This window comes from Stegostoma tigrinum, chromosome 6, assembly GCF_030684315.1.
Source record: "Stegostoma tigrinum isolate sSteTig4 chromosome 6, sSteTig4.hap1, whole genome shotgun sequence".
Taxonomy (NCBI): domain Eukaryota; kingdom Metazoa; phylum Chordata; class Chondrichthyes; order Orectolobiformes; family Stegostomatidae; genus Stegostoma; species Stegostoma tigrinum.
In genome coordinates, this window is record NC_081359.1 from 45,094,154 (window position 1) to 45,118,479 (window position 24,326).

Below are 24,326 nucleotides of genomic sequence, written 5' to 3' on the forward strand. Positions count from 1 at the left end.
CATTCGATCTCTCTTTTTAAAAAAAGCAGGTCAAAGTAACCTCATAAGGTCACTGCATTGTTACATCATGGTGGCGTGAAATCATCAGTTGAGGGAAAAGATGAACATTTTTGAGTGCCCCCCACTTCCCAAAAGGTGGCATCATTAAAACAGATCCAATGGAAACTGGGATAATGGAATGACATTCTTACAGGAAGCAGGATGTGGGGATGTGCAGTCAAGTTAACTGTGGTAATCAGTGGGTTATTAATTGATATTGGTGGCCACCTTATCCCCAGAAATGAAACTGATGTTGAGGAAGGGAAAGAAAGAGTCAAAGGAAAATTCTTTAATCATCTGCTTGTTTTTAAATCGATAGTTATTATCCTTTTGTTTATTGTCAGGATGTGTCTACACTGTGCTCATAAATCTTCCTTTTGAATGCATCAATTTGTCACTGACTTTTCAAGTGGCTATACCATTTCAAGTAGCTACAGCTTTTCCCAGCTATCTCTCAGCTTTGTCAAGTTTGCCTTCCCACCAACCCCCCACCTCAATTAAGAACTGTTACTCCTGTTCTTTCTTCATCCCTTTCCATTATGATGCTACATCTAACTGCATTATGATCGCTTTCTCCAAAATGGTCATCCATCTGCCTATCTTCATTTCCTGAGACTAAATCTAGGATTGCATCTTCTCTTCTTGGACTTGTAACATGTTTGCTAAAAAATGCTTGTGTAAATGCAGTTCAAGAATTTTGTGTCCTTTTATACCTCTTACATTGCATCCCAGTTAATATTTGAGTAGTTGAAGTTCCCAACTATTCTTGCTCAACTTAGAAGTTTGCATACATGTTTGATCTTCTAGTTCTTCTCTACAATCTGGGGGTCTGTAATACACACCAGGCAGTAAGATTGCCTGTTCTTTTTTTTGTTTCTGAGCTCGTAACCATGTCATTTGATGCTTTAATATGTTGTTTCACCTCATAGTGCTATTAGATTCTTTAACCAATAATGCTACACCACCACCTTTTATTTAAATTTCTTTCAATGGCGGCAATGGGAACAGGAGCAGACATGAAAAAGATGGTTTTAGAACCCAACTTTCCAATATAACCTTGCAGTGGGAGGTGTTGAATCTGGGGAGGGGAAATTTTGAGGCTGCTTAGTTATAAAATAGAATCCATAGAATCTCTACAGTGTGGAAGCAGGTCATTCGGCCTGTCGTGCCCACACTGACCTTCTGAAGGGCATCCAATCTGGAACCGTCTTTTACCCTATCCCTGCATTTCCCATCACTACATTACGGGCAATTTAATATGGCCAACCCATCTAGCCTACATATCTTTGGACTGTGGGAGGAAACCGGAGCACCCAGAGGAAACCCATGCAGATACTGGGAGAATTGGCAAACTCCACACAGACAGTTGCCCGAGGGTGGAATTAAACCCAGGTCCCTGGTGCTGTAAGGCAGCTGTGCTCACCACTGAGCCACCATGCTGCCCAAAGATGATTGGGAAGCCTTTAAAAAAACAGCAGAGAGCAACTAAAGAAGAAATAAGGGAGAAAAAGCTCAGTGTTAATATGAAAGAAGGTTGCAAGAGTTTTTTTGGTATCTGAAAGGTAAGAGAGAGGCAAGAGTGGACACTTAACCACTGGAAAATGAGGCGAGAGAAAATAGTGGGGAACAAAGAGAAACTGAATAACTACTTTACTTCAGTTTTATACCAGCACCAGAACTTCAGAAAAGTCAGGAGGCAGTGGTGAGTGTAGTGGCCTTCACTGAGGAGAAGGTTCTAGGGAAGCTAAGATGCCTGAACAGTAGTTAAGTCACCTGAATCAGATGGATTACACTCCAGAGTTCAGAGAGACATAGCTGAGGAGATTGTAGAGGCATTGGTAGTAAACCTTCAGGAATCACTGGAGTCAGGGAGGGTGGTAAAAGTGGCTAATGTAGCATAAAAGCATAGAAAATAGGTATAGGAGTAGGCCATTTGGCCCTTCAAGCCGACACCACTATTCAGTACGATCACGGCTGATCATGCAATCTCGGCATCCCATTCCCGTCCTCTCCCCCTACCCCTTGATCCCTTTAGCCACAAGGGCCATGTCTAGCTCCCTCTTGAATACATCTATATCTCTTTGAGGAGGTAAGGAGCAAGTCAGACCAAGGAGAGGCAGTAGATGTGATGTATTTGAATTTCCAGAAGTCTTTGACAAGGTGCCACAAAGGATACTGCTAAATACAATGTGTACATGGTATTAGGAGCAAGGCATTGGCTTGGATAGAAGATTGGCTAACAGGCAGAAGGCTGAGAGTGGAGATAAATGGGTCTTTTTCAGAATGGCAGCCAGTGACTAGTGGAGTTCCAGAGGATCAGTGTTCATCTTACGCTATTCATGTTATACATTAATGATCTGGGCAAAGGAACCGATGACATTGTTGGTAAGTTTGCAGATAACACTTGCAGGTGGACGGACAGGTATTAGTGAGGAAACAGGAAGGCTGCAGATGGACTTGAACAGGTTAAGAGAGTGGGCAAAGAAGTGCCAGATAATCTACAATGTGGGAAAGTGTGAGCACTTTGGTGGAAAGAATAGAGGCATATCCTATTTTCTAAATGGAGAATAGCTTCAGAAATCTAAAGCACAAAGTGACTTAGGAGTCCTAATCCAGGATTCTCTTAAAGTTAAAATACACAGGTTCTGTTGACAGTTGGGAAGGCAATTGCAATGTTAGTAGTCATTTCAAGACTTCTAGAAAGCAAAAGCAGAGATGTACTGCTGAGGCTGTACAAACCTCTGGTCAGACTGCATCATGAGCAGTTTTAGGCCCCATTATAAGAAAATGTACGTTGGCGTTGGAAGGGTCTAGAGAAGATTTACAAGAATGATACCAGGGATGAGGCATTTATCATATGAGGATGAATTGAGGACTATGGGTTTAGAAGGATGAGGGGGAGGATTCTCATTGAAACTTTCAGGGTACTGATAGGCCTGGGCAGAGTGGACATGCTGATGATGTTTCTCCAGTAAAAGAGACCATGACCCAGGTGACACAACCTCAGTAACGGGATGACCCTTTAGAACTGAGGCAAAAAGGAATTTCTTCAGCCAGTGGGTGGTTATTCTGTGGAACTCAATGCTACAGAGGCCTGTGGAAGCTAAATCATTGAGTGTATTTAAGGCAGAGATAGCTAGGTTCTTGCTTTGTAAGTAGACCAAGGATTACAGGGAGAACACAGGATAAAGGGGATTGAGAAACAAAACAGCCATTCAGGAAAGGCAGAGCAGACTCAGAGCTGAATGGCCTAGTTCTGCATCGATATCCTTCTGGACTTCACTATCTCATTGAATCAGAAGGATACTTATGAAATAGCTGAGTTCTAAATTGCCTGTGGTTCCAAAACTATTTCTTAACATGATGGAAATTTTCAAAAACCCTTTGTCACAAGTATTGGGATCCTTGATTTTTAATGACACGTAAATAATATTGTATTCCATTTCAAATACAATTTGCAGAAAGACCAACTCTAAACTGCACTGCAAGCATTCTTTGACTTTCTTTAAATTAGTTTTAACACTGTGCTGTTCAATTGTATGATTCATTTCATAGGTGCAGCTAAAGGAAGTTGTCAAAGAACTGCCAAATAAGATGATGACAGAACTTGCCGAAGCTGGTTCCAATTTCAGCGTTGGACAAAGACAACTTGTATGCCTTGCCAGAGCCGTTCTCAGAAAAAGTAAAATACTTATCATCGATGAAGCAACAGCAAATGTGGATCCTCGGTAATGACCTGTTCTTGGAGTGCAATGATTTGCCAAAAGTGATCGTATACTGATGTTGTGACGACACACTGCAAGTGTTGCTTACAAAGAATATTAGCAGCAGTGCAATGACTCAAGGTTCTGTGGTAACTCACTTAATTTCTGTGATAACCAGCAATGGTGAAAACATATATTTAAAAATTGCAGCTTTGCAATTTGAGTTGGATTCCTCTACTTCATATTTTGATTTTAATATTCATGAAACACCAAGCATAGAAAAGAAAAGGTTCTACCTTTCCTTGTAATTCTACCATTATTTATGCTTGCAGTCATGTGTGCTTTATCTAATGACATTTCAGCATTTTGGAAAAAAAAGTAGATGTTGGAATAAATTCTACAACTCTCCACCAGTTTCATTCACATCACCACACAGTGAAAATGTGTAGAGACAGTAACTGTCCATCAAGATTTCATAGACTATTTCTCGAATTATTGTAGTCTTCTAGATCTGTAAACAATAATCAAATTTAATTTACAATGTACAGTAAAATGGTAAGGTATTTAATTGGAACCAGTACATAACAAAGTTATAGGAACTTGAAAAAGTAGAGGACTGGAAAATTTGATTAAACCTATGAAATTTCTCCCGACTTTTAACTCACTTTCGCCAGTTAGGAGTAATTATCACAAAAGCTGTTTCTTAGTCAGTCTGGGATTTGAATCAACACTATATAAACTCACTTCAGCATGTTGTGTATTAACTATGGTTTCTTCTGAAAATACTTTATAAACATCCTCTTTGCATTTTACATGTCTTCCCAAATGATCTTTGAGGAGAGGATATGATTTAATTTATTCTCTAGATTTTCCTGATTGTCCCTTGAAGGCTTCGATTCTTAGGTTGGACGTAATTTTCTCGGCATCAAGTAACCATTACTCATTCCTTTGCCTTGACTGAATTTGAGTTCTGCAATCACTGTTGCCATCAGAGTTCTGAGGAAGGGTCATTTTGATCCAGAAACATTAACTCTGATTTCTCTCCACAGATACTGCCAGATCTGCTGAGCTTTTCCAGCAATTTCTATTCTTGTCACTGTTGCCATCAGGCCTAATTGCATCTTAATTCGATAAGCATACAAATGTTGCAAGGATGATCACTGCACAAAACCAAAGTAAGAAACTGTTTTCCCTTTTACTGGGCCACAGATGCTGGAATGCTTTAATAACCCAATCACCAGCCTGACTGAAATCAGGACAGATCAGGTCCTTTATTGCCACATATATTAGGTAGCCTGATTTATCCTTAATTGTATTAAAAGTTAAAAGCATTTCAAGGGGATCAAAACAGCTCTTGAAAGTAAGGGTCGAAACCTATAAATGAGAAAGAATGTACAGAGCCAAAATAATTGCCTAAGACTCATGTTTGGCTGCCAGCTTCCAATGTGCAGTGTATAATAGTATCTTTCTGGACCTTCCTGTACCTATCCCTATAGTTGTCTCATAACATATCAGAACAGATTGATTAAAGATGTCAATAATAGTGTTTTAGCAAAATTTGCAAACAATGTCGAATCTTATACTGCCAAGACTGAGGTTAGGTTTGGCATTATACAATCTGAAAACACCCTAAAGGACTTTTACCCCCTCTGTTATGTATACTGCATACATGTACAAACATATATAGTCCTACACTAATATTCCAAGGTAGTTTAACAATGACACTGGGTCATTGGGAGGAAATGTGGATAAACCACTTGAATAAAACAGCAAAGATTTGAGAAAGGGAACTCAACAGATGTCTAATTTGGACTAAATAGAAGCAAAAGAAGTTGAATATGTGTAAGTACAACATCCTGCATATTGGAAGTGAAGTTTAAAAACACCAGGACTTCATGAGTGAGGTTAAAACCCATGAACTGCTCATTGTTGGTGAACACCCCTCCATTATTGATTCTCAGCAGGGTAGATCTTTGAACGCTAACTTAATAGATTGTCTGACAACAATGAAAAAATTAGGTTTGTCATCAGTGCCTGCAAGTAGTTCAGTTTCCTGTGCTCTTTCAACCCGCCATGTATTCTTTATTTCGTGGGATTTTTGCTATACTACTATCTTCATCTACTTGCAGAAGTGTCGCTTTTCTCTTCAGCAGAAGAGAAGATTAGGTCCTGAATCTCTTCCTCATTTTCTCCATGATGATGTTTCATGATAGGTGTAATTTAGGGCCAAGCAGGCACAAAAGCCTTAGTATAGCTCCTGATAATTCGAGATTGGGAGGTTGGCTGATTGTGAAGGGCTGTATTGGCGGCACCCTTGAAACATTTGATAATTTTTTTGTGATATTCCTTCTATTTGGAGCTATGGTGATGGAGATAGTCGAGGCCACAGAATTATTATGGTGTCAGTCGTGGTTGTAACAAGGCCAGCCAGGTGGACCTCATGAAATAAGAGTTTCCCAATTGAGGCTGTTAACCTGGTCCAATAAGAGAGCCCAGACTGACAGACATAAATAGGAGTGTCAGAGGCTCTGTTCACTCTGATATTTGGCTCTGATGAAGCCAGACCAGTGTCAAATATTATGCACATCAATAAAGGGTTACTTGGTGATGGCTACTGGCCTCTGTGATGACAACAGTAAAAACAAAACTGAAGAAATTCACTCACAACAGTCATCTTTGAGTTGGCGGTATGCATTTCTGTCATCATGCCCTTGTTGGGAAGCTTGACTTGTTCGATCTTGCCGTCAAAGATTGGGTCCAATGTGAGTAGAAAATGCATTATTTTTTCAGGCTCATGACATTGGGGAAGATGAAAAGAAGCAAGTAATTCTTTTCTGATGAAGGGTCTAGGCCAGAAACGTCAGCTTTTGTGCTCCTAAGATGCTGCTTGGCCTGCTGTGTTCATCCAGCTCCACACTTTGTTATCTCTAATTCTCCTGACAGCTTGTGGATCTGCAGCTTTTTTCCTGAGGGAGCAAATACTAGAATCTTTTTAGTGTTGATGGATATGGTCAGGGAACATTATGATCCCAAGTCTCTTCTAATTCTAAAACACTGTCAGTTTGACGCTGCTGTCTGAATCCAGGGAATCTAAATCGGAATTTTTAGCTCGTTTAAAACGGCTGGCAGAGGCATTGACTTTAGTTTAGCCCCTAACAAGATGCTGAGAGGCCATTTAGGATGTGGGATTAATGACATAACCATGCATAAGGGCCTACTAGCTGAAGCCCAACTGGCTCTGTCAATGGACAATGTGGCAAATGGAGCACACGGGTTACAGGGTATACTGATGGAAGTGGACACCACCCTAGTAGGGCCAACTGAACTTTGGGGACATCATTTGAGTGAAGACAATTGCATAGTCTCGCTCAGGACATATCCTGAATGGAGGGACTCTAGGTCAATCCGCAGCAAAACCCCAAAACCAAGCCAAGCCTTGACCAAGGGCAGCATGGTGGCTCAGTGGTTAGCACGGCAGCCTCACACCACCAGGGACCCGGGTTCGATTCCAGCCTTGGGTAACTGTCTGTTTGCAGAGTGTGCAGAGTTTGCACATTCTCCCTGAGTCCATGTGGGCTTCCTCCGGGTGCTCCAGTTTCCTCCCACAGTGTAAAGATGTGCAGGCTAGGTGGATCGGCCATGCTAAATTGCCCGTAGTCTTCAGGGGTGTGTGGGTTATAGGGGGATGGGTCTGGGTGGGATGCTTCAAGGGGCGGCGTGGACTTGTTGGGCCGAACGGCCTGTTTCCACATTGTAGGAATCGAATCTAATCTAATCTAATCAAATGGATAACATTTTCTTCAGGATCTGGGTTGGCAAGCCATTGTAGTTGTTGCTGGTATGCAGAGTCAACACAGTAAGAGTCTCACTAGGCACTAGACACTTGCCTATTCTGTCCAGCTGGCTCATGATTTTACAAACCTCTATCAATCTTCTACAGCTGCCTTCTGTCTAGGGCAAGCAGTCCCAACCTCTTCAATCTATCAGTTGGAGTTTCACATACCTGGAAATACTTTAGTAAATCATTTCGACCCCCTCTCCAACGCATTTGCATCTTTCTGATAATGTGGCACCCACAACCATACACAATATTTCAGTTGAGGTCTAACAAGTGTCTTGTAAAAGTTCAACATTACATATTTGCTCTTGTACTCTACTCTGCTATTAATCAAGGCAACAGCAATGTATGCTTTATTTACTGTTCACCACACTTGTCCTACCACTGTCAATTGTCTTTGCACAGGTGCTACCAGCTCGATATACTGCTGTATCCCTTTTGGAATTTACTCTCCATTCCGTAATGTCTTTTGGCGTTCCTCTGACCAAAATGCATTACTGCATACTTCTCTGCATGGAATCTCATCTTGTTCATTCCACAAGGAGATTGGTTAAGGGAGAAATTGGTCAAGCAGTCATTTGTACCTATATGGTGCCAGTGTTATGGACATCTCCGTGATCTCTTGCTCGAACAAGTGCCAATGTTCAGACCGTGGTGCTGCCATGAAGACTTGCGCTTGCCCCACTGTTAAAATAAGTTGTTAGTCAGGACAAGGTCATGTTGTAGAAATTTCAAAGCTTCTACATGTTTCAGAGATTTGTAAGAGCTAAGTGTTAATACCCAAATCATTGGAGAAGAGCCGCTAGTGGTCCCTTTGCAAGTCAGGTGGCATGAACAGTGTCTAGTACATCTCTAGGTTTTATGCTGCATTGAGTGTATTTTGAAAATTTAGAGCTCTATAGAACTGTCAAGGTATCAAATTATTTTAATAACTTAATCTTTAAGAAATTGAAGAAAGAAAGCCATTTTGCCAGTGTCTGGGAGTTAAAAGTATCTGCTTTAACAACTTGAATGGCTATTTGTTGATATTGTCCTAAGTGCTATCATTATAGCATTATTAATTGTTGACTGCTTCCACAATCTATCATTATCACCTCAAAGATTATTAAGGGATTAGCCGTCTGTGATGTAGTGTTACAAACCAAACCGTATGTTTGTTTTTTTTTTACAAGGGACTAATTGGATTGGTGGTTTAAATGAATTGTTGTTTATGCATGTGAGTTTTTTTATATGGTGAAACTTGCATTGCTTATTCAGAGTCATGGAGTACTACAGCATGGAGACAGGCCACTTGGCCCAACCTGGTCCGTGCCAACCAAAATGTCCATCCACGCTAAGCCTATTTCCCTGCACTTGGCCCAAATCCTTCTAAGCCTTTCTGATCCATCTATTCATCCAAATGCCTTTTAAATGTTGTTAATGTACCTGCCTCAGCCACTTCTGCTGGCAGCTCATTCCATTCCCGTACCACCCTCCATGTTAAAAATGTTGCCCCTCAGGTTCCCATGTATTCTTTCCATTCTTAGATTAAACTGATGCCCACTACTCCTTGATTCCCCAACCCAGGGAAAAAGAATGAGTGCATTCACCCTATCCATACCTCTCATGATGTTATACATTTCGATAAGATTCCCCACTCAGTCTCCTACACTCTAAAGTAAAATTGGATCGGAAATTGGCTTGCCAGAAGAAGACAGAGGGTGGTAGTTGATGGGAAATATTCATCCTGGAGACCAGTTACTAGTGGTGTACCGCAAGGGTCGGCGTTGGGTCCACTGCTGTTTGTCATTTTTATAAATGACCTGGATGAGGGCGTAGAAGGATGGGTTAGTAAATTTGCAGACGACACTAAGGTCGGTGGAGTTGTGGATAGTGACGAAGGATGCTGTTGGTTGCAGAGAGACATAGATAAGCTGCAGAGCTGGGCTGAGATGTGGCAAATGGAGTTTAATGCAGACAAATGTGAGGTGATGCACTTTGGTAGGAGTAACCGGAAGGCAAAGTACAGGGCAAATGGTAAGATTCTTAGCAGTGTAGATGAGCAGAGAGATCTCAGTGTCCATGTACACAGATCCTTGAAAGTTGCCACCCAGGTTGACAGGGCTGTTAAGAAGGCATACAGTGTTTTAGCTTTTATTAATAGAGGGATCGCGTTCCAGAACCAAGAGGTTATGGTGAAGCTGTACAAAACTCTGGTGTGGCCGCACTTGAAGTATTGTGTACAGGATGTTGCCTGGTATGGAGGGAAGGTCTTACAAGGAAAGGCTGAGGGACTTGAGGATGTTTTCATTAGAGAGAAGAAGGTTGAGAGGTGACTTAATAGAAACATATAAAATAATCAGAGGGTTAGATAGGGTGGATAGGGAGAGCCTTTTTCCTAGGATGGTGACGGCGAGCACAAGGGGGCATAGCTTTAAATTGAGGGGCGAAAGATAAAGGACAGATGTCAGAGGTAGTTTCTTTACTCAGAGAGTAGTAAGGAAATGGAACGCTTTGCCTGCAACGGTAGTAGATTCGCCAACTTTGGGTACGTTTAAGTCGTCATTGGACAAGCATATGGATGTACATGGAATAGCGTAGGTTAGATGGGCTTGAGATCGGTATGACAGGTCGGCACAACATCGAGGGCCAAAGGGTCTGTACTGTGCTGTAATGTTCTATGTTTTTAAAATGTCCTAGCTTGTCCAACCTCTCCCTATGAGTCAGTCCTTGTAAATATCCTTGTAAATTTCTTCTACACTCTTTTCAGTTTAATAACATCCTTCCTATAACAAGGTGACCAAAACAGAACACAGTACACCAAGTGTGGCCTCACTTATTTGCTCAATACGTTGAATGATGAAGGCCAGTATGCCAAAAGCCTTCTTCACTGCCCTGTCTACCTGTGACTCCACCTTGAGAGAACTGTGCACCTCAACTCCGAGATCCTTCTCTTCCACTACACTACTTAAGGCCCTACAAGTTACCATGAAATTCCTACCTAGATTTGACTTTCCAAAATGCAACATCTCACACTTATCTGTATTAAACTCCATTTGCCATTTATTGGCCCACTTCCTCATCTGGTCAAGATCCTGCTGCAATTTTTGATAACCTTCCTCACTGGCAACGATACTGCCTATTTTCGTGTTATCCACAAACTTACTATTCAGGTTTTGTACATTCTCATCCAAGTCATCGATATAGATAACAAACAACAATGGGTGCAGCACCACCCCCTGAGGCACACCACTAGTCATAGGCCTTCAGTCAGACAAGTATCCTTACAGTATTACACTCTGCTTCCTACCATCAACCCAACTGTTTCCAATTTGCCAGCTCTCCCTGGATTCTACGTGATCTAACCTTTCAGAGCAGCCAAACATGTAGAACCTTATCACAGGCCTTACTGAAATCCATATTGACTATGTCTACTACCCTGTCCTCATCAACCTTCCTGATCACTTCATCAAAGAACTCTAACAAATTTGTGAGTTATGATCTCCCATGCACAAAGCCATGCTGACAACTCCTAATCAAACCTTGCCTCCCCCAAATGAATGTATATCTTATCCCTCAGAATCTTTTCAAGTAACGTACCAATCACAGATGTTAAGCTTACTGGTCTATAATTCCCAGTTTCTTGACTAAGGGTACAACATTCACTACCGTCCAGTCTTCCAGGACCTTGCCTGTTGCTAACAATGATGCAAATATATCTGCCAGGGCCCCCGCAATTTCTTCTCTAGCCTCTTGCAGGGTTCTTGGATATATCTGATCAGGCCCAGGAAATTTATCTTCTTTCAAACATTCTAATAGTTTCAACACAACCTCTACTGTGATATGGACTGTCCCCACGATATTGCCACTGACTTCCCCAAGTTCCCAAATCTTCATGTCTTTCTCCGCAGTAAACACAGAGGAGAATTATTCATTGAGGACCTCGCCAATCTCTTGTGGATTCATGCATACGTGTCCACTTTGGTGCGTGAGGAGTCCTATTCTCTCTCTAGTTATTATTTTTCCTTTAATATACTTAAAGACTCTCTTTGGATTTACCTTAATCTTCTCAGCCAAAGCTATCTCATTCTGCCTTTTTGCCCTCCTGATTTCCTCCTTCTGTAAACTCCTATATCTCCTGTCCTAGCTGCCTGCTCCTGAATAATGCCTCCTTTTTTTTCTGGTGTTAGCCTCAATATCTGTTGTCATCTAGGGTTCCCTATGCCTGCCAACCTTGCCTTTCACCCTCACAAGTACCTAAAGATCTTAACTCTAGCTATCACACTTTTAATGGCCTCCCGCTTGCCAGAAGTCCTTTGCCTGCAGAAAATATACTCCGTCAACCTATGCAAGCTTCTGTCAGATTCCATCAAAATTTGCCTTGGCACAATTTACAACTTGAATCTGTGGACCAGTTTTGCCTTTCTCCATAACTGTTTTACAAATAATAGAACTATGGTCACTGGTCCCAAAGTGCTCCCCGCTGTCACCTCAGTCACCTGTCCTGCCCTATTTCCCAAGAGTAGATCAAGTTTTGCCCCTTCCCAAGGAGGACTCTTTGTATACTGCTTAAGGAAACTTTCCTGAACACATTTAACAAATTTCAGCCCATCTACATCTTAACACTATGGCAGTCCCAGTCTGTTAGGAAAATTAAAATCTCCCACTATGACAACCCTATTGCACGTGCAAGTCTCCTCAGTCTCCCTGCAAATTTGTTCTTCTAATTCCCGATGACTATTAGAGGACCTACAGGACATCCCCAATAACATGACCATCCCCTTCCTATTTCTTAGCTGTACCCACAAAGCCTCACTAAGTTATCCCTCTGTTATTAATTTGCCCTCCCCTCTATCCTCCACCTGTGTACTGCCTAAAGCACCTGCAGCCGGCACATTAAGCTGCCAGTCCTGTTCCTCCCTTAGCCATGTTTCTGTAATGGCTATAATATCCCAGTTCCATGTACCTATCCATGCCGAGTTCATCGGCCTTACCTGACGGCCCTCTTGCATTGATATAGATGCAATTTAATTCAACAGTCATTCCTCGCTCTCTGTTCTGTTCCATCCTGACCTGTCTTTTCAACTTTCTATTTCTGATTGCTGTATCTCTTTCCAGTCTCACACTTGCCTCCCTACTGTTTAGGATCCCAGCTCCCTGGCCAATCTAGTTTAAACCCTCCCTTGCAGCGCAAGCAAATTTACCCATTAGATTATTGGTCCCCCTCCAGTTCAGGTGCAACCTGTCCCTCTTAAACAGGTGATTTCTGCCCTGAAAAGATCCCAATGATCCAGGAATCTGAATCCCTGCCCCCTGCACTAATTCTTTACAGCATTCATTTGTCATATCCTCATGTTCTTAACCTCACTAGCATGTAACACTGGAAGTAATCCAGAGATTACCACCTTCAATATTCTGGTTTTTAATTTCTTTTTAAAAGGCAGCTTGCCTCAGCACTCAGCAACTTCTGTGGCCATCTTTGAGCTGCGTTCAGGGTAGCAGGCCCAAATCTATGCTACGCACATGTAGAATCTTGCCATTCAGGGCACATTCTTCTGAGTTGAGTGTTGTCCTGCATACATACATCAGGAAAGAAAATGCAGGACCAAGTGTTGTGCATTTTGTTAGCTTTGTATCAAGAAGATGTAATTAAGTTCTATAAAAGTGTCCTTTTATTGTAAATTGTGGTTTTTAATAATCTATTCAATAGCTTATAGCCTATCCCATTGTCTGAGGTGTAAACATCCAGACTTCAGCATGCCTTGCCCATCCAGTTAAGCTTTCTAAGGGTTGGTTACACCACATAAAGCCCTCTTGGACTGTCCACCTCTCTGAATAATCAGTCTTGTGTCATCCTAGGAACCAAAAGAACAGCCAGATTCTTTTCTGTAATACTGATCTTAATTACACTCCCAACCTTGGTGCTTTATCTCTCATTGACTCTTTTACAGCCTTTTACATGATTGTTGCCATACTATTCCTCTCCAGTGTCTGTCCTGTTAAAAAAACATTAAAAAATGCTTGAGAGTGCCTTCACTTCATTCTACATTACCCATCCAATTGCAGCTAGACTGCAACTTTCAGGGTCTTTAATGCTCCACCCTTGAGTAGTTCTCTTCCTTACCTGAATATAATGCCTCGATAATAACATCAGCGAACTTTGGATCAACATCCACAAATCTGCTAATGATATCTATCTCTGTTCCTTCGCCCATTATAGCATCCACTTATTTCCTAGAATGGTGAAGTTAATGCTCCTTTAACGATTTATCTAGGAATCTTAACAGTGAGGCAAAAATGGTAAGGTAAAACAGAGAATTGTAGATGCTGGACATATGAAACAAAACAAATTACTGGAGAAATTCAGAAAATGTAGTGATTGGAACAAAGTGACCAATATAAACTGGGGATTTAGAATCTCCTCAGTACAGGGGACAGCCAGTGTACTGAGCACAAGGAAAATAAAGGGTGACTTAGTGATGGGATACCGGCCTCTGTGCAGTTATTTCAGCAGGTCTGACAGCATCTGTGGGGAGAAAGTAGAATTAATTTTTCAAGTCTGATGACCCTCTATCATGGATCACCGTAGACGCTGTTGATGTGGAGTAACTTGCAATGAGCTCTTCAGAGAAAAAAATTCTTAGAATCCAATTGAGTTTTTTTATATGGTGAATAGACAACAGACTGCAATTACCAGCTCCAGCTGGTAAAGCCTGATAGTTCCTGAACAGTAAACTGTGGTACATTACTGAGCTTTGCTCTTGTAGCACAGTATGTTGAAAAATTACCATTACCACTCAATGCTATTTTAACATTTACCAGTAAGGAAAAGACAGTGCTTTCTGACACCTAGAAGCATGTGCAGTGGCAGCAAAACCTTTTTAAATATATTTAAATGTTGATGAATACCTGATAAATTCCTAAAAGTTTAGAAAGGAAAACAGGGTTAACCAAAGTAGAACTTTTTAAAAAAATGTTCAAAAATCAGTTGAATATGCAATTTTTAAGAAAAATAGAGGTAAGCATATGCAGTCATCATTCACTAATAGGATCGTTGGTGTCAGCATTCATGTTGAAAAAAATTGCATTTTATAAAATGTGGAAGTACAGAACCTTGATGAAAATATGAATGAGAAAATCAGCGTATCTGAGTAATGAGAACTCAAATATTGGCAGCAAAATTCAGCACACTTGATTCCCAATCAGAGTTTGGAACCTACCATCACACCATAGCCCCTAAAAAATCAGAACTTTCTTGAAATAAAATTATTTTCCAAAAACATACATTCCATGATAGCACTTGAAAACATAGCAACCTAGTTACTCATTGTTATTCCTGCAGCATTTGACACACTGTTCAGGCCAAAGTCATCATAACGTGCAAGGTGTATCTTGTTTATCAGGGATTATTAAATGCTAAAATGTTGAGAGGACTGTATAGAATGGATAAGAAAGCTCAATTACTTTTGGCTGAAGGATCGGGAATCAGAAGCACAGACTTGCGGAGGGAGTGGAATGTTTTGAGTGAATTTGAGAAGAAATATTTGCACCCAGAAAGTGAGGGACGTCTGAAACTTATGACTGTACAGCTGCAGAGGCAGAAACCCTCATTGCTGATAGAAAATATTTGAATGTGTTCTTAAATTGCTGTGACCTACAAGGCTACAGACTAATAGCTGGAAAGTGAGATTAGACTGGATGGCTACTTGTAAGCCATCCTGAACTAAATGGATTTCTTTTGTACTTCAAATATCTATAATTCTAAGGCTAGTGATATTTTTAATTGCAATACCTCAGGTTAATTGGAAACTGATTTTATAGACAACTGCAAGCGAATTTCGGTTGTATCATATGCTGTGATTCTTGTTGTTCTCTTGAAACTTGGGCTTCTCATTAAAGTACATTGATACTTTCTGCTGAAAGTTATGAGAAAGGTGGCATGGCAGAACACACAAAAAAACTCTGTGGTCTCTGGTAAACATGAAGCTCCATATATGTTAAGTAGAAATATTCACTTCAAGCAAAAACAGAGTATCAAAACATTCTCTGGAACAGCAGTGGAAATCCCATTTATGCCCTCAGTTGAGATTTATGTTCACTTTGAACAATAATATCCTGTAGCAACTCCACAGAGCTATCTAACCAGATTCAGGTTAGATCCTGGCTAGATTTAATGTGGCACTAGGGTCCTAGCTCGCATCCCTGACTTATGCTTTGTAGTTGATGGCAAAGCACCAGGGAGACAGGAGGTGAGTTACTCACTGTAGAATTAACAGCCTGATCTGCTGTTGTAGCCACAGTACTTGCATAGCTAAACCAGTTCAGCTCTGGGTAATGGTAACCTCCAGGACGTTAGTATGGGAAATTCAATGATGCTAATTCTATTGACTATCACAGAGAGATGGTTGGATTCTCTTGTTGGAGGAGGCCATCGTCCATCACTTGTTGTTTTGAATACTATTTACCACTTAGTAATACAAGCCTGAATGTTCTCCAGGTCTTTATGCATATAGACAAAGACTGTTTTAGTATCTGAGAAATTGCAGATCATACTGAACACTTAATTAGTAGTAATCACAAATAATCACTGTCCAATGATCAGTGAACATCCTCACTTCTGACATTATGACCGAAGAAATTCATTTGCAAAGCAATGATCACTTCAGAAAGCTGAGAAATGAGAAAGTTTAAAGGGCAGTACTATCTTAGTGAAACAAGCTACTTGCAAAACAAAAGTTAACATTCTCCCTATAGGTGAGTGCTAGAGTGCAGTTTCCAGAATCCAGGATTGCAGGCCGGACAGTGCTTTTAAAAGGCTGTACAGAAGTTACAGCAGCTGGCACCCGTTTCAAACTTATTTTACACAAATGAACATGCATTTAAGCATATCCAGGCTTCTTCTGCCAGTTCAATATTTTCTTTACCAGGGCAGGTGTAAATTTGTATAAATTTTCTTTAGCAGGTATAAATTTGACCAAGAAAGTTGAAGACCAAACTGTTAGTTTTTCAAGAGAACTTTTAAGTTGTTAGAAAACCTGTTATTATATGTGGGGTTCCACAGGGCTCTGTCCTTGGGCCTCTACTGTTTGTAATTTTTATTAATGACTTGGACGAGGGAATTGAAGGATGGGTCAGTAAGTTTGCAGACGACACAAAGGTCGGAGGTGTCGTTGACAGTGTAGAGGGCTGTTGTAGGCTGCAGCGGGACATTGACAGGATGCAGAGATGGGCTGAGAGGTGGCAGATGGAGTTCAACCTGGATAAATGCGAGGTGATGCATTTTGGAAGGTCGAATTTGAAAGCTGAGTACAGGATTAAGGATAGGATTCTTGGCAGCGTGGAGGAACAGAGGGATCTTGGTGTGCAGATACATAGATCCCTTAAAATGGCCACCCAAGTGGACAGGGTTGTTAAGAAAGCATATGGTGTTTTGGCTTTCATTAACAGGGGGATTGAGTTTAAGAGTCGTGAGATCTTGTTGCAGCTCTATAAAACTTTGGTTAGACCGCACTTGGAATACTGCGTCCAGTTCTGGGCGCCCTATTATAGGAAAGATGTGGATGCTTTGGAGAGGGTTCAGAGGAGGTTTACCAGGATGCTGCCTGGACTGGAGGGCTTATCTTATGAAGAGAGGTTGACTGAGCTCGGTCTCTTTTCATTGGAGAAAAGGAGGAGGAGAGGGGACCTAATTGAGGTATACAAGATAATGAGAGGCATAGATAGAGTCGATAGCCAGAGACTATTTCCCAGGGCAGAAATGGCTAGCACGAGGGGTCATAGTTTTAAGCTGGTTGGTGGAAAGTATAGAGGGGATGTCAGAGGCAGGTTCTTTACGCAGAGAGTTGTGAGAGCATGGAATGCGTTGCCAGCAGCAGTTGTGGAAGCAAGGTCATTGGGGTCATTTAAGAGACTGCTGGACATGCATATGGTCACAGAAATTTGAGGGTGCATCCATGAGGATCAATGGTCGGCACAACATTGTGGGCTGAAGGGCCTGTTCTGTGCTGTACTGTTCTATGTTCTATGTTCTATGTTCTATGTTCTATGTTCTATGTAATAAAGTCTTTGGGTTCTCTCAGATGACCAGTTTTCCAGGCTAACTTATTGCAAAAACCCAAGCTAATGTGGCACAGGATGTCATCAAACAGGTCCATGGGCATGACTTGAAAAAGTCACCAATTAAAAATAGGGTTTTGGTTGTTCTCTGATTTGTAAACTGAAGATGCTACAAAACTTCTATCTTCCAGAGTTTCACTTTAATTTCCCTTTAATTTTAAAGAACAGATGAATTAATTCAGAAGACAATTCGAGAGAAGTTTGAACAGTGTACAGTGCTGACGATCGCTCATCGGCTTAATACAATTATTGACAGTGATAGAATTCTGGTAAGGTGCAACAATACAAACTTCCTTCTAGCTCTTGTTATTGTTTTAGCCTGAGTACAATCTAGATGTGACATTGTCATGGGGTGTGGTTAGAGAGCCTTCCTATTGATTGTATAGGGCTTACATTCAAATGATGCAATAGTGACTTTGTGATCACTACACATGGTGCCAATATTTATCATGCCAATCAATGTTCAATAATGCCTTTATTGCCCACAGTAAAAGCAGCCCCTGGGTTCCTTGCCTTTTAGTAGCAATGTGACTAATTAATCTTGATGTTGCTTGTTGCTTGGATTGAAGTTAGAACAGTGTTCCAAAACATTTTTCCAGTGTCCACCACAGATTGGGAATCTCTGAGCTAGAAGATGAAGGGCAATTAAATACAGTTTTAGTTAACTTTTGTTAAAAGTATAATGGTGCCTATGAGTTTAGGTATTTAATTTTGTTGTCTCCGGAAAAAGATGTAATTAATTATATTTCGACGTATGGTTTTGCTTTTGAAGTTAGTTGATATTCATTACACGCACAGGAAACAGAGCAAATACAGTTTTACAAATTTACTTGTAAACAGTGGCCTTGCTACCATATTTAAATTTAAAGATTTTAGTGATGTAACAGACAAAAAGTTGCAGTAACAGTCTAATGTCTTATAGAGGAAGTAAACGTAATAATATGTATCTGGAAAGCAGTTGCACTCTTTGTGTTATTGACATTGTGGAATTTTTGAAATCAGAAAAAGAAATTACTGGCTTGATTGCTAATGAAGTGTGGCAAATAAGTGGCAGTTCAGATTACAGTGATTAAAACCACCTAATGCAGTTGCTAAACACAGCTGTTGCTCAAGAATTTTGCAAGTCTCTTTATGCTGCCCAAAATATTGGGATGTGTGCTTTAATGAGCAATGAATAAGCTATAACTTGATTTTCATGGACAGGTCACATGCACTACATTTGTTAGCCTCTGTGAAATATGAAAAAGGCATCTGCAATCAGAACAATAATGTGTTATTCAAGGAGTCATTGATGAGGTGCAGCACGGTGGCTCAGTGGTTAGCACAGCTGCCTCACAGTGTCAAGGACCTGGGTTCAATCCCACCCTCAGGTGGACTGTCTGTGTGGAGTTTGCACATTCTCCCCATGTCTGCATAGGTTTCCTTTGTGTGCTCTGGTTTCCTCCCACAGTCCAAAGATATGCAGGCTAGGTGGATTGGCCATGCTAACTTGCCCGTAGTGTTCAGGGATGTGTAGATTTAGGGGGTTGAGTTTGGGTGGGATGCTCTTGAGTGCATTTGTTGGGTCAAAGGGCCTGTTTCCACACTGTGTAAGGATTCTATGGTAAAAAATCTAATGGCAGCTGTTCTCCAGCCTGATATCTACATAGTTGGTGAAATAGCTCCACAATGGGAGTTCAATAAGCAGCTTAAGCAAGTGGAAATTGAGTTATCCTGTTTACAAATTTTAAAAGCTAGTTTTTAGAACACGAAGCTGAATTAGTATAGGCGGAATTTCCATTCTAAATAACATCCTTAACTAATATAGATTGATTTTGTTTTTAAAATGAGGTGTACCTGGCATTCTGTCTGAATATTAACTAGTTTCAGTGTGATACTAAAGCCTTTTTAAAAAACCCATTATAACTTCACTCATGATTCTTCAGTTTCCCTTCCAGCAATCTGGTGAAATAATTAATTCACGGAATAAAAGTAACCAGAATTTATTGTCCAGCCCTAACTGTCCCTGATAAGGTGGTGGTGAGCCACTGCCTTGAACAATCGTAGTCCTTTGTCATAAGGACTTAACAGGCCATTTTAGAGGGCAGTTCAGAGTCAACCATATTGCAATAGTGCTAGAGTCAATGTAAGCCAGACCAGGGAAGGACAACAGATTTCCTTCCCTAAAAGTTTGGAATAATAAAGGGTTTTTAGAACAATCCAATATTTTTATTATTCATTACAATTAGATCACTGTTATTGAAAGTGGCTTTCTTTTTTATATAATTTGCTATTTAATTAACTGAATTTAATTTTCACATCTGCTAAGGGTGAGATTTGAATTCATACTTCCAGATCATTAGTCTAGTCTCGGGTTTACTAAATTCAAGCCACGGTGGTTCAGTGGTTAGCACCAATGCTTTAGAGCGCCAAGGACTCGGGTTCAACTCCACCCTCCGGTGACTGTGTGAAGTTTGCACGTTCTCCTCATATCTGTTTGGGTTTCCTCCAGGTGCTCCATTTCCTGTCAGCATTCCGAAGATATATAGGTCAGATGGATTGGCCATGCTAAATTGCCTATAGTGCCAGGGATGTGTAGGTTAGGTGAGTTAGCCGTGAGGAATGCAGGGTTATAGAGATAGGGCAGGAATGGGTCTGACTGGGATGCTTTTCAGTGTGGACCCGATAGGCTAGGTAGCCTGCTTCAATACTATGGATCCTATGAATAACATAACACTATACCACCACCCCAAATGTACCAACTCAAAGTAGGAAGATCCTGTACATGTAGTTTGAGAGCCTCCTGTTTGATTCTTAAATCATTATAACAGCTAAATATTGACAGCTAATTGCACACTGGCTTATAAGGAGTTAGGGCTCAGCTATAGAAGTCACAGAGTCATAGAGATATACACCAAGGAAACAGATTCTTCAGTCCAACTCATCCATGCTGACTAGATATTCTAAATTAATCTAGTCCCATTTGCAGCATTTGGCCCTTATCCCTCTAAACCCTTCCTATTCATATACCCACTCAGATGCCTTTTAAATGTTGTAGTTCAACCAGCCTCTACCACCACTTCTCGTATCTGATTCCATGTACGCACCATGCACTGCATGAAGATGCTGTTCCTTAGGGCCCTTTGAAATCTTTTCACATCTTAAACCTGTGCCCTCTTATTTTGGACTCCCCTACCCTGGGAAAAAGATCTTGGTTATCTTGGTGATCACTTTATCCCTACCCCTGATGATTTTATAATCCTCTGTAAACTTATCCGATACCTCAGGGAAAATAGCCCCAGCCTATTCAGCCTATCCCTACAGCTCAAATTCTCTAAGCCTGGCGACATCCTTGTAAATCGTTTCAGAACTCTTTCAAGTTTCACAACTTTTTTTTCTATAGCAGGGAAACCAGAATTGAATGCAGCATTCCGAAAGTGGCCCAACCAATGTCCTGTATAGCAGCAGCATGATCTCCTAACTCCTATAATTAATACACTGACGAATACACTGGAAGTGCACCAAACACCTTCTACACACCCTGTCTACCTACAACTCCACTTTCAGGAGTATAGAGCCTGTGCTCCAAGGTCTCTTTGTTCAGGAACACTCCACAGGGCATTACCATTAATTGTATAAATCCTGCCCTAATTGGTCCTACCAAAGTGCTGAACCTCATATTTATCTGAATTAAACTCCATCTGCCACTCCTTGATCCATTTGCCTATCTCATCACGGCCTTGTTATACTCTGAGATAACCTTCTTACCTGTCCACTACACCACCAATTTTGGAGTCATCTGCAAACTTATTAACCACATGTCCTATATTCACATCCAAACCATTTATATAAATGATAAAAAGCAGTGGACCTTGCATCAATCCTTGTGGCATACCACTGGTCACATGTCTCCAGTCCAAAAAATGACCCTCCATCACAACCCTCTGTCTCCTACCTTTGAGCCAATTTTGTATCCAAATAGCTAGCACTCCCTGTATTCCATGTGATCTAATATTGCTAACCAGTCTGCCATGCGGAACCTTATCAAACACCTGAAGTCCGCATAGACAGCATAAAAACCAAAAGAACTGCTTATGCTGTAAAACAGAAACAGAAATTGCAAAATCAGAATTTTCTAGAAAATCTCAGCAGGTCGAGCAGCATCTATGAGGAGAAATCCTAGTTAACATTTCAAGTCCAGTGACCCTTCCTCAGAAATGTTCTCTGATTTTTTTTCCTCACAGATGGTACCAGACCTGCTGATTTTTTTCTGGCAAATCCTGATTTTGCTCCATATAGACAACATCTGCCACTCTGCCTTCATCAATCTTTTTTGTCACTTCAAAAAATTCAAGCAAGTTATTTGTGAGAGACAATTTCCCCACACACAGACATGTTGACTGTCTCTAATATGTGTAAATTCTGTCCCTCAAAATCCGCTCCAACAACTTACCTACCACTGACGTCAGGTTCCTGTCTATAGTTTCCTGGCTTTTCCTTTCATAAGCAATGGGACCATGTTAAACAATCTCCAGTATTTTTGGCACCTCACCCAAGGTTATCAATAATACAAATATCTCAGCAAGGGGCCCAGCAATTGTTCCCTACCAAACAGACTCCTGCCATTTATGGCAAGGCCTAAATGTCATTATGGGATACAAAATGAAGCAGAACAAGATACTGGACAAAGACACATCTCTCCCCGACAGACTCGATACTTTCTATGTTTGGTTTGAGCAGAATACCACCGGCGTGGTAATGCTACCCTGATAGCGCTAGACACGACTCTTCCCTCTCTCACTGCTTCAGAAGTCAGATCATTCTTCCTCAGAGTCAACGCAAAGGAAGTGACAGGCTCAGACGGTATCCCCAGCCGAGCATTCAGATCCTGTGCGGCCCAAGTGGTGGAGGTATTCACCAACACCTTCAATCTCTCCCTCCTACAAGCTGAAGTCCCTACCTGTTCAAGAAGACCACATCATCCCTGTACCCAAAAAACCCACACAGTGTGCCTTAATGACTACTACTCAATAGCTCTGACTTCAGTAATCATGAAGTGCTTTGAGAGGCTGGTCATGACCTACATGAGCTCTAGTTTCCCAATCTGCGTCCATACCCTACATTTTGCCCACCACTTAACAGGCCCACAAAGTTTGCCATATCCCTAGCCCTCCACTCATCCCTGGAACATCTGGACAACAAAGACACCTTTGTCAGACTCCTGCTTGTTGAATACAGCTCTGCTTTCAACACCATTATCCCCTCCAGAATAATCTCAAAACTGCGCGACTTTGGTCTCAACTCCACCCTCTGCAACTGGATCCTCAGCTTCCTGACCCATAGGCCTCCTCCACAATAACAGCCAACACTGGAGCCCCTGAAGGATGCATCCTTAGTCCCCTACTGTACTCTCTGTGTGCTTATGACTGTGTTGCCAAATTCCAAGTGAACGCCATCTACAAGTTCACTGATGACACCACTGTTGTGGAACGGATATCTAACAACGACGAGTCAAAATACAGAAGGGAGATAGAGGGCTTGACAACGTTGTACATGAGAACAACCTCTCTCTCAATGTCAGCAAAACTGAAGAATTGATCATCAACTTCAGAAAGAAAGAAGGAGACCATGCCCCCTTCTACATCAACAGAACTGAGGTTGAGAGAGTGAAGAGCATCAAGTTCCTCGGAGCGACAATAACCGACAACCTGTCCTGAACTTCCTATGTAAATATGACAGAAAAGGAAGCTCAGGAAATTTGGCATATCCCTAAGGTCCTTCAGCAACTTCTACAGATGCACCATTGAAAATATACTGTCTGGGTGCATAACAGACTGGTATGGCAACTTCTCTGCTCAAGACCATAACAAACTACATCCGTAGACTCTATTTGCCTGGCTAACTGCTGTGGAAGGGTGGCCAACATCATCAAAGACCCATCTTTTGCACCCTGGTTACAACCTCTTCTATCAGGCAGGACTCTACAGAAGCCTGAACACATACTTGAGCAGTCATTATCATTAAGAGCTATTTCTGGCCATTATCAGACTGTAAAATGGACTCTGGCCTCAAATAACGTAACCTGTATGCCTTTAAGTCTTTTTGATCTGTACATCCTTTGTTTGCTGTTGTCTGCCTGTGCCACTCATAAACAACGCTTTTCACTGTATTTAGGTACATGTTACAAAAAAATCAATCAATCAATCAATTCAGTAGTGGAGTACACACAATCAGATCTCAGGGACTTATCCGTCTTAATGTGTTCTAAGATACCCAGGACCACCACCTCTGTAATATGGACATGTTTCCGGCTATCACTGTTTGTTTCCCTGCGTTCTCTAGCTTCCATCTCCTTCTCCACAGGAAACACTGTTGTGCAATATTTGTATAGTATCTCACCCATCTTCTTCTCATCCACAAATAGGCAGCCTTGCTGATCTTTAGGGGGCCCTATTCTCTTCCTAGTTACTCTTTTGTTCTTAATGTATTTATAGAATCTCTTTGGATTTTCCTTAACCCTACCTTCAAAAGCTATCTCTTGTCCCCTTTTTGCCCTCCTGGTTTCCCTCTTGTCACAGATACTGGCTTCCAAAACAATATACAGTGGTGCATCACAATAAAATTTCAAAAACATAGTGGATTTCTAAAAAGTACAGGAAAGAGTCAATCAA

At 41.2% G+C, this 24,326-nt stretch overlaps 1 protein-coding gene across 3 annotated transcripts in view; it reads left to right on the forward strand.

Annotated features, from left to right (window-relative positions):
* abcc4 (ATP-binding cassette, sub-family C (CFTR/MRP), member 4) overlaps window positions 1–24,326 on the forward strand; it is a 492,919-nt gene that overhangs the window by 427,966 nt on the left and 40,627 nt on the right. For all 3 annotated transcript variants that reach the window (XR_007247792.2, XM_048533434.2, XM_048533433.2), the window contains exons 28-29: window positions 3,595–3,767; window positions 17,840–17,945. Coding sequence is in view for 2 of the 3 variants with exons in the window: in XM_048533434.2 (XP_048389391.1) it covers window positions 3,595–3,767; window positions 17,840–17,945 (279 nt within the window). In the remaining variant the exon portion in view is untranslated. The remainder of the gene's footprint in view (window positions 1–3,594; window positions 3,768–17,839; window positions 17,946–24,326) is intronic.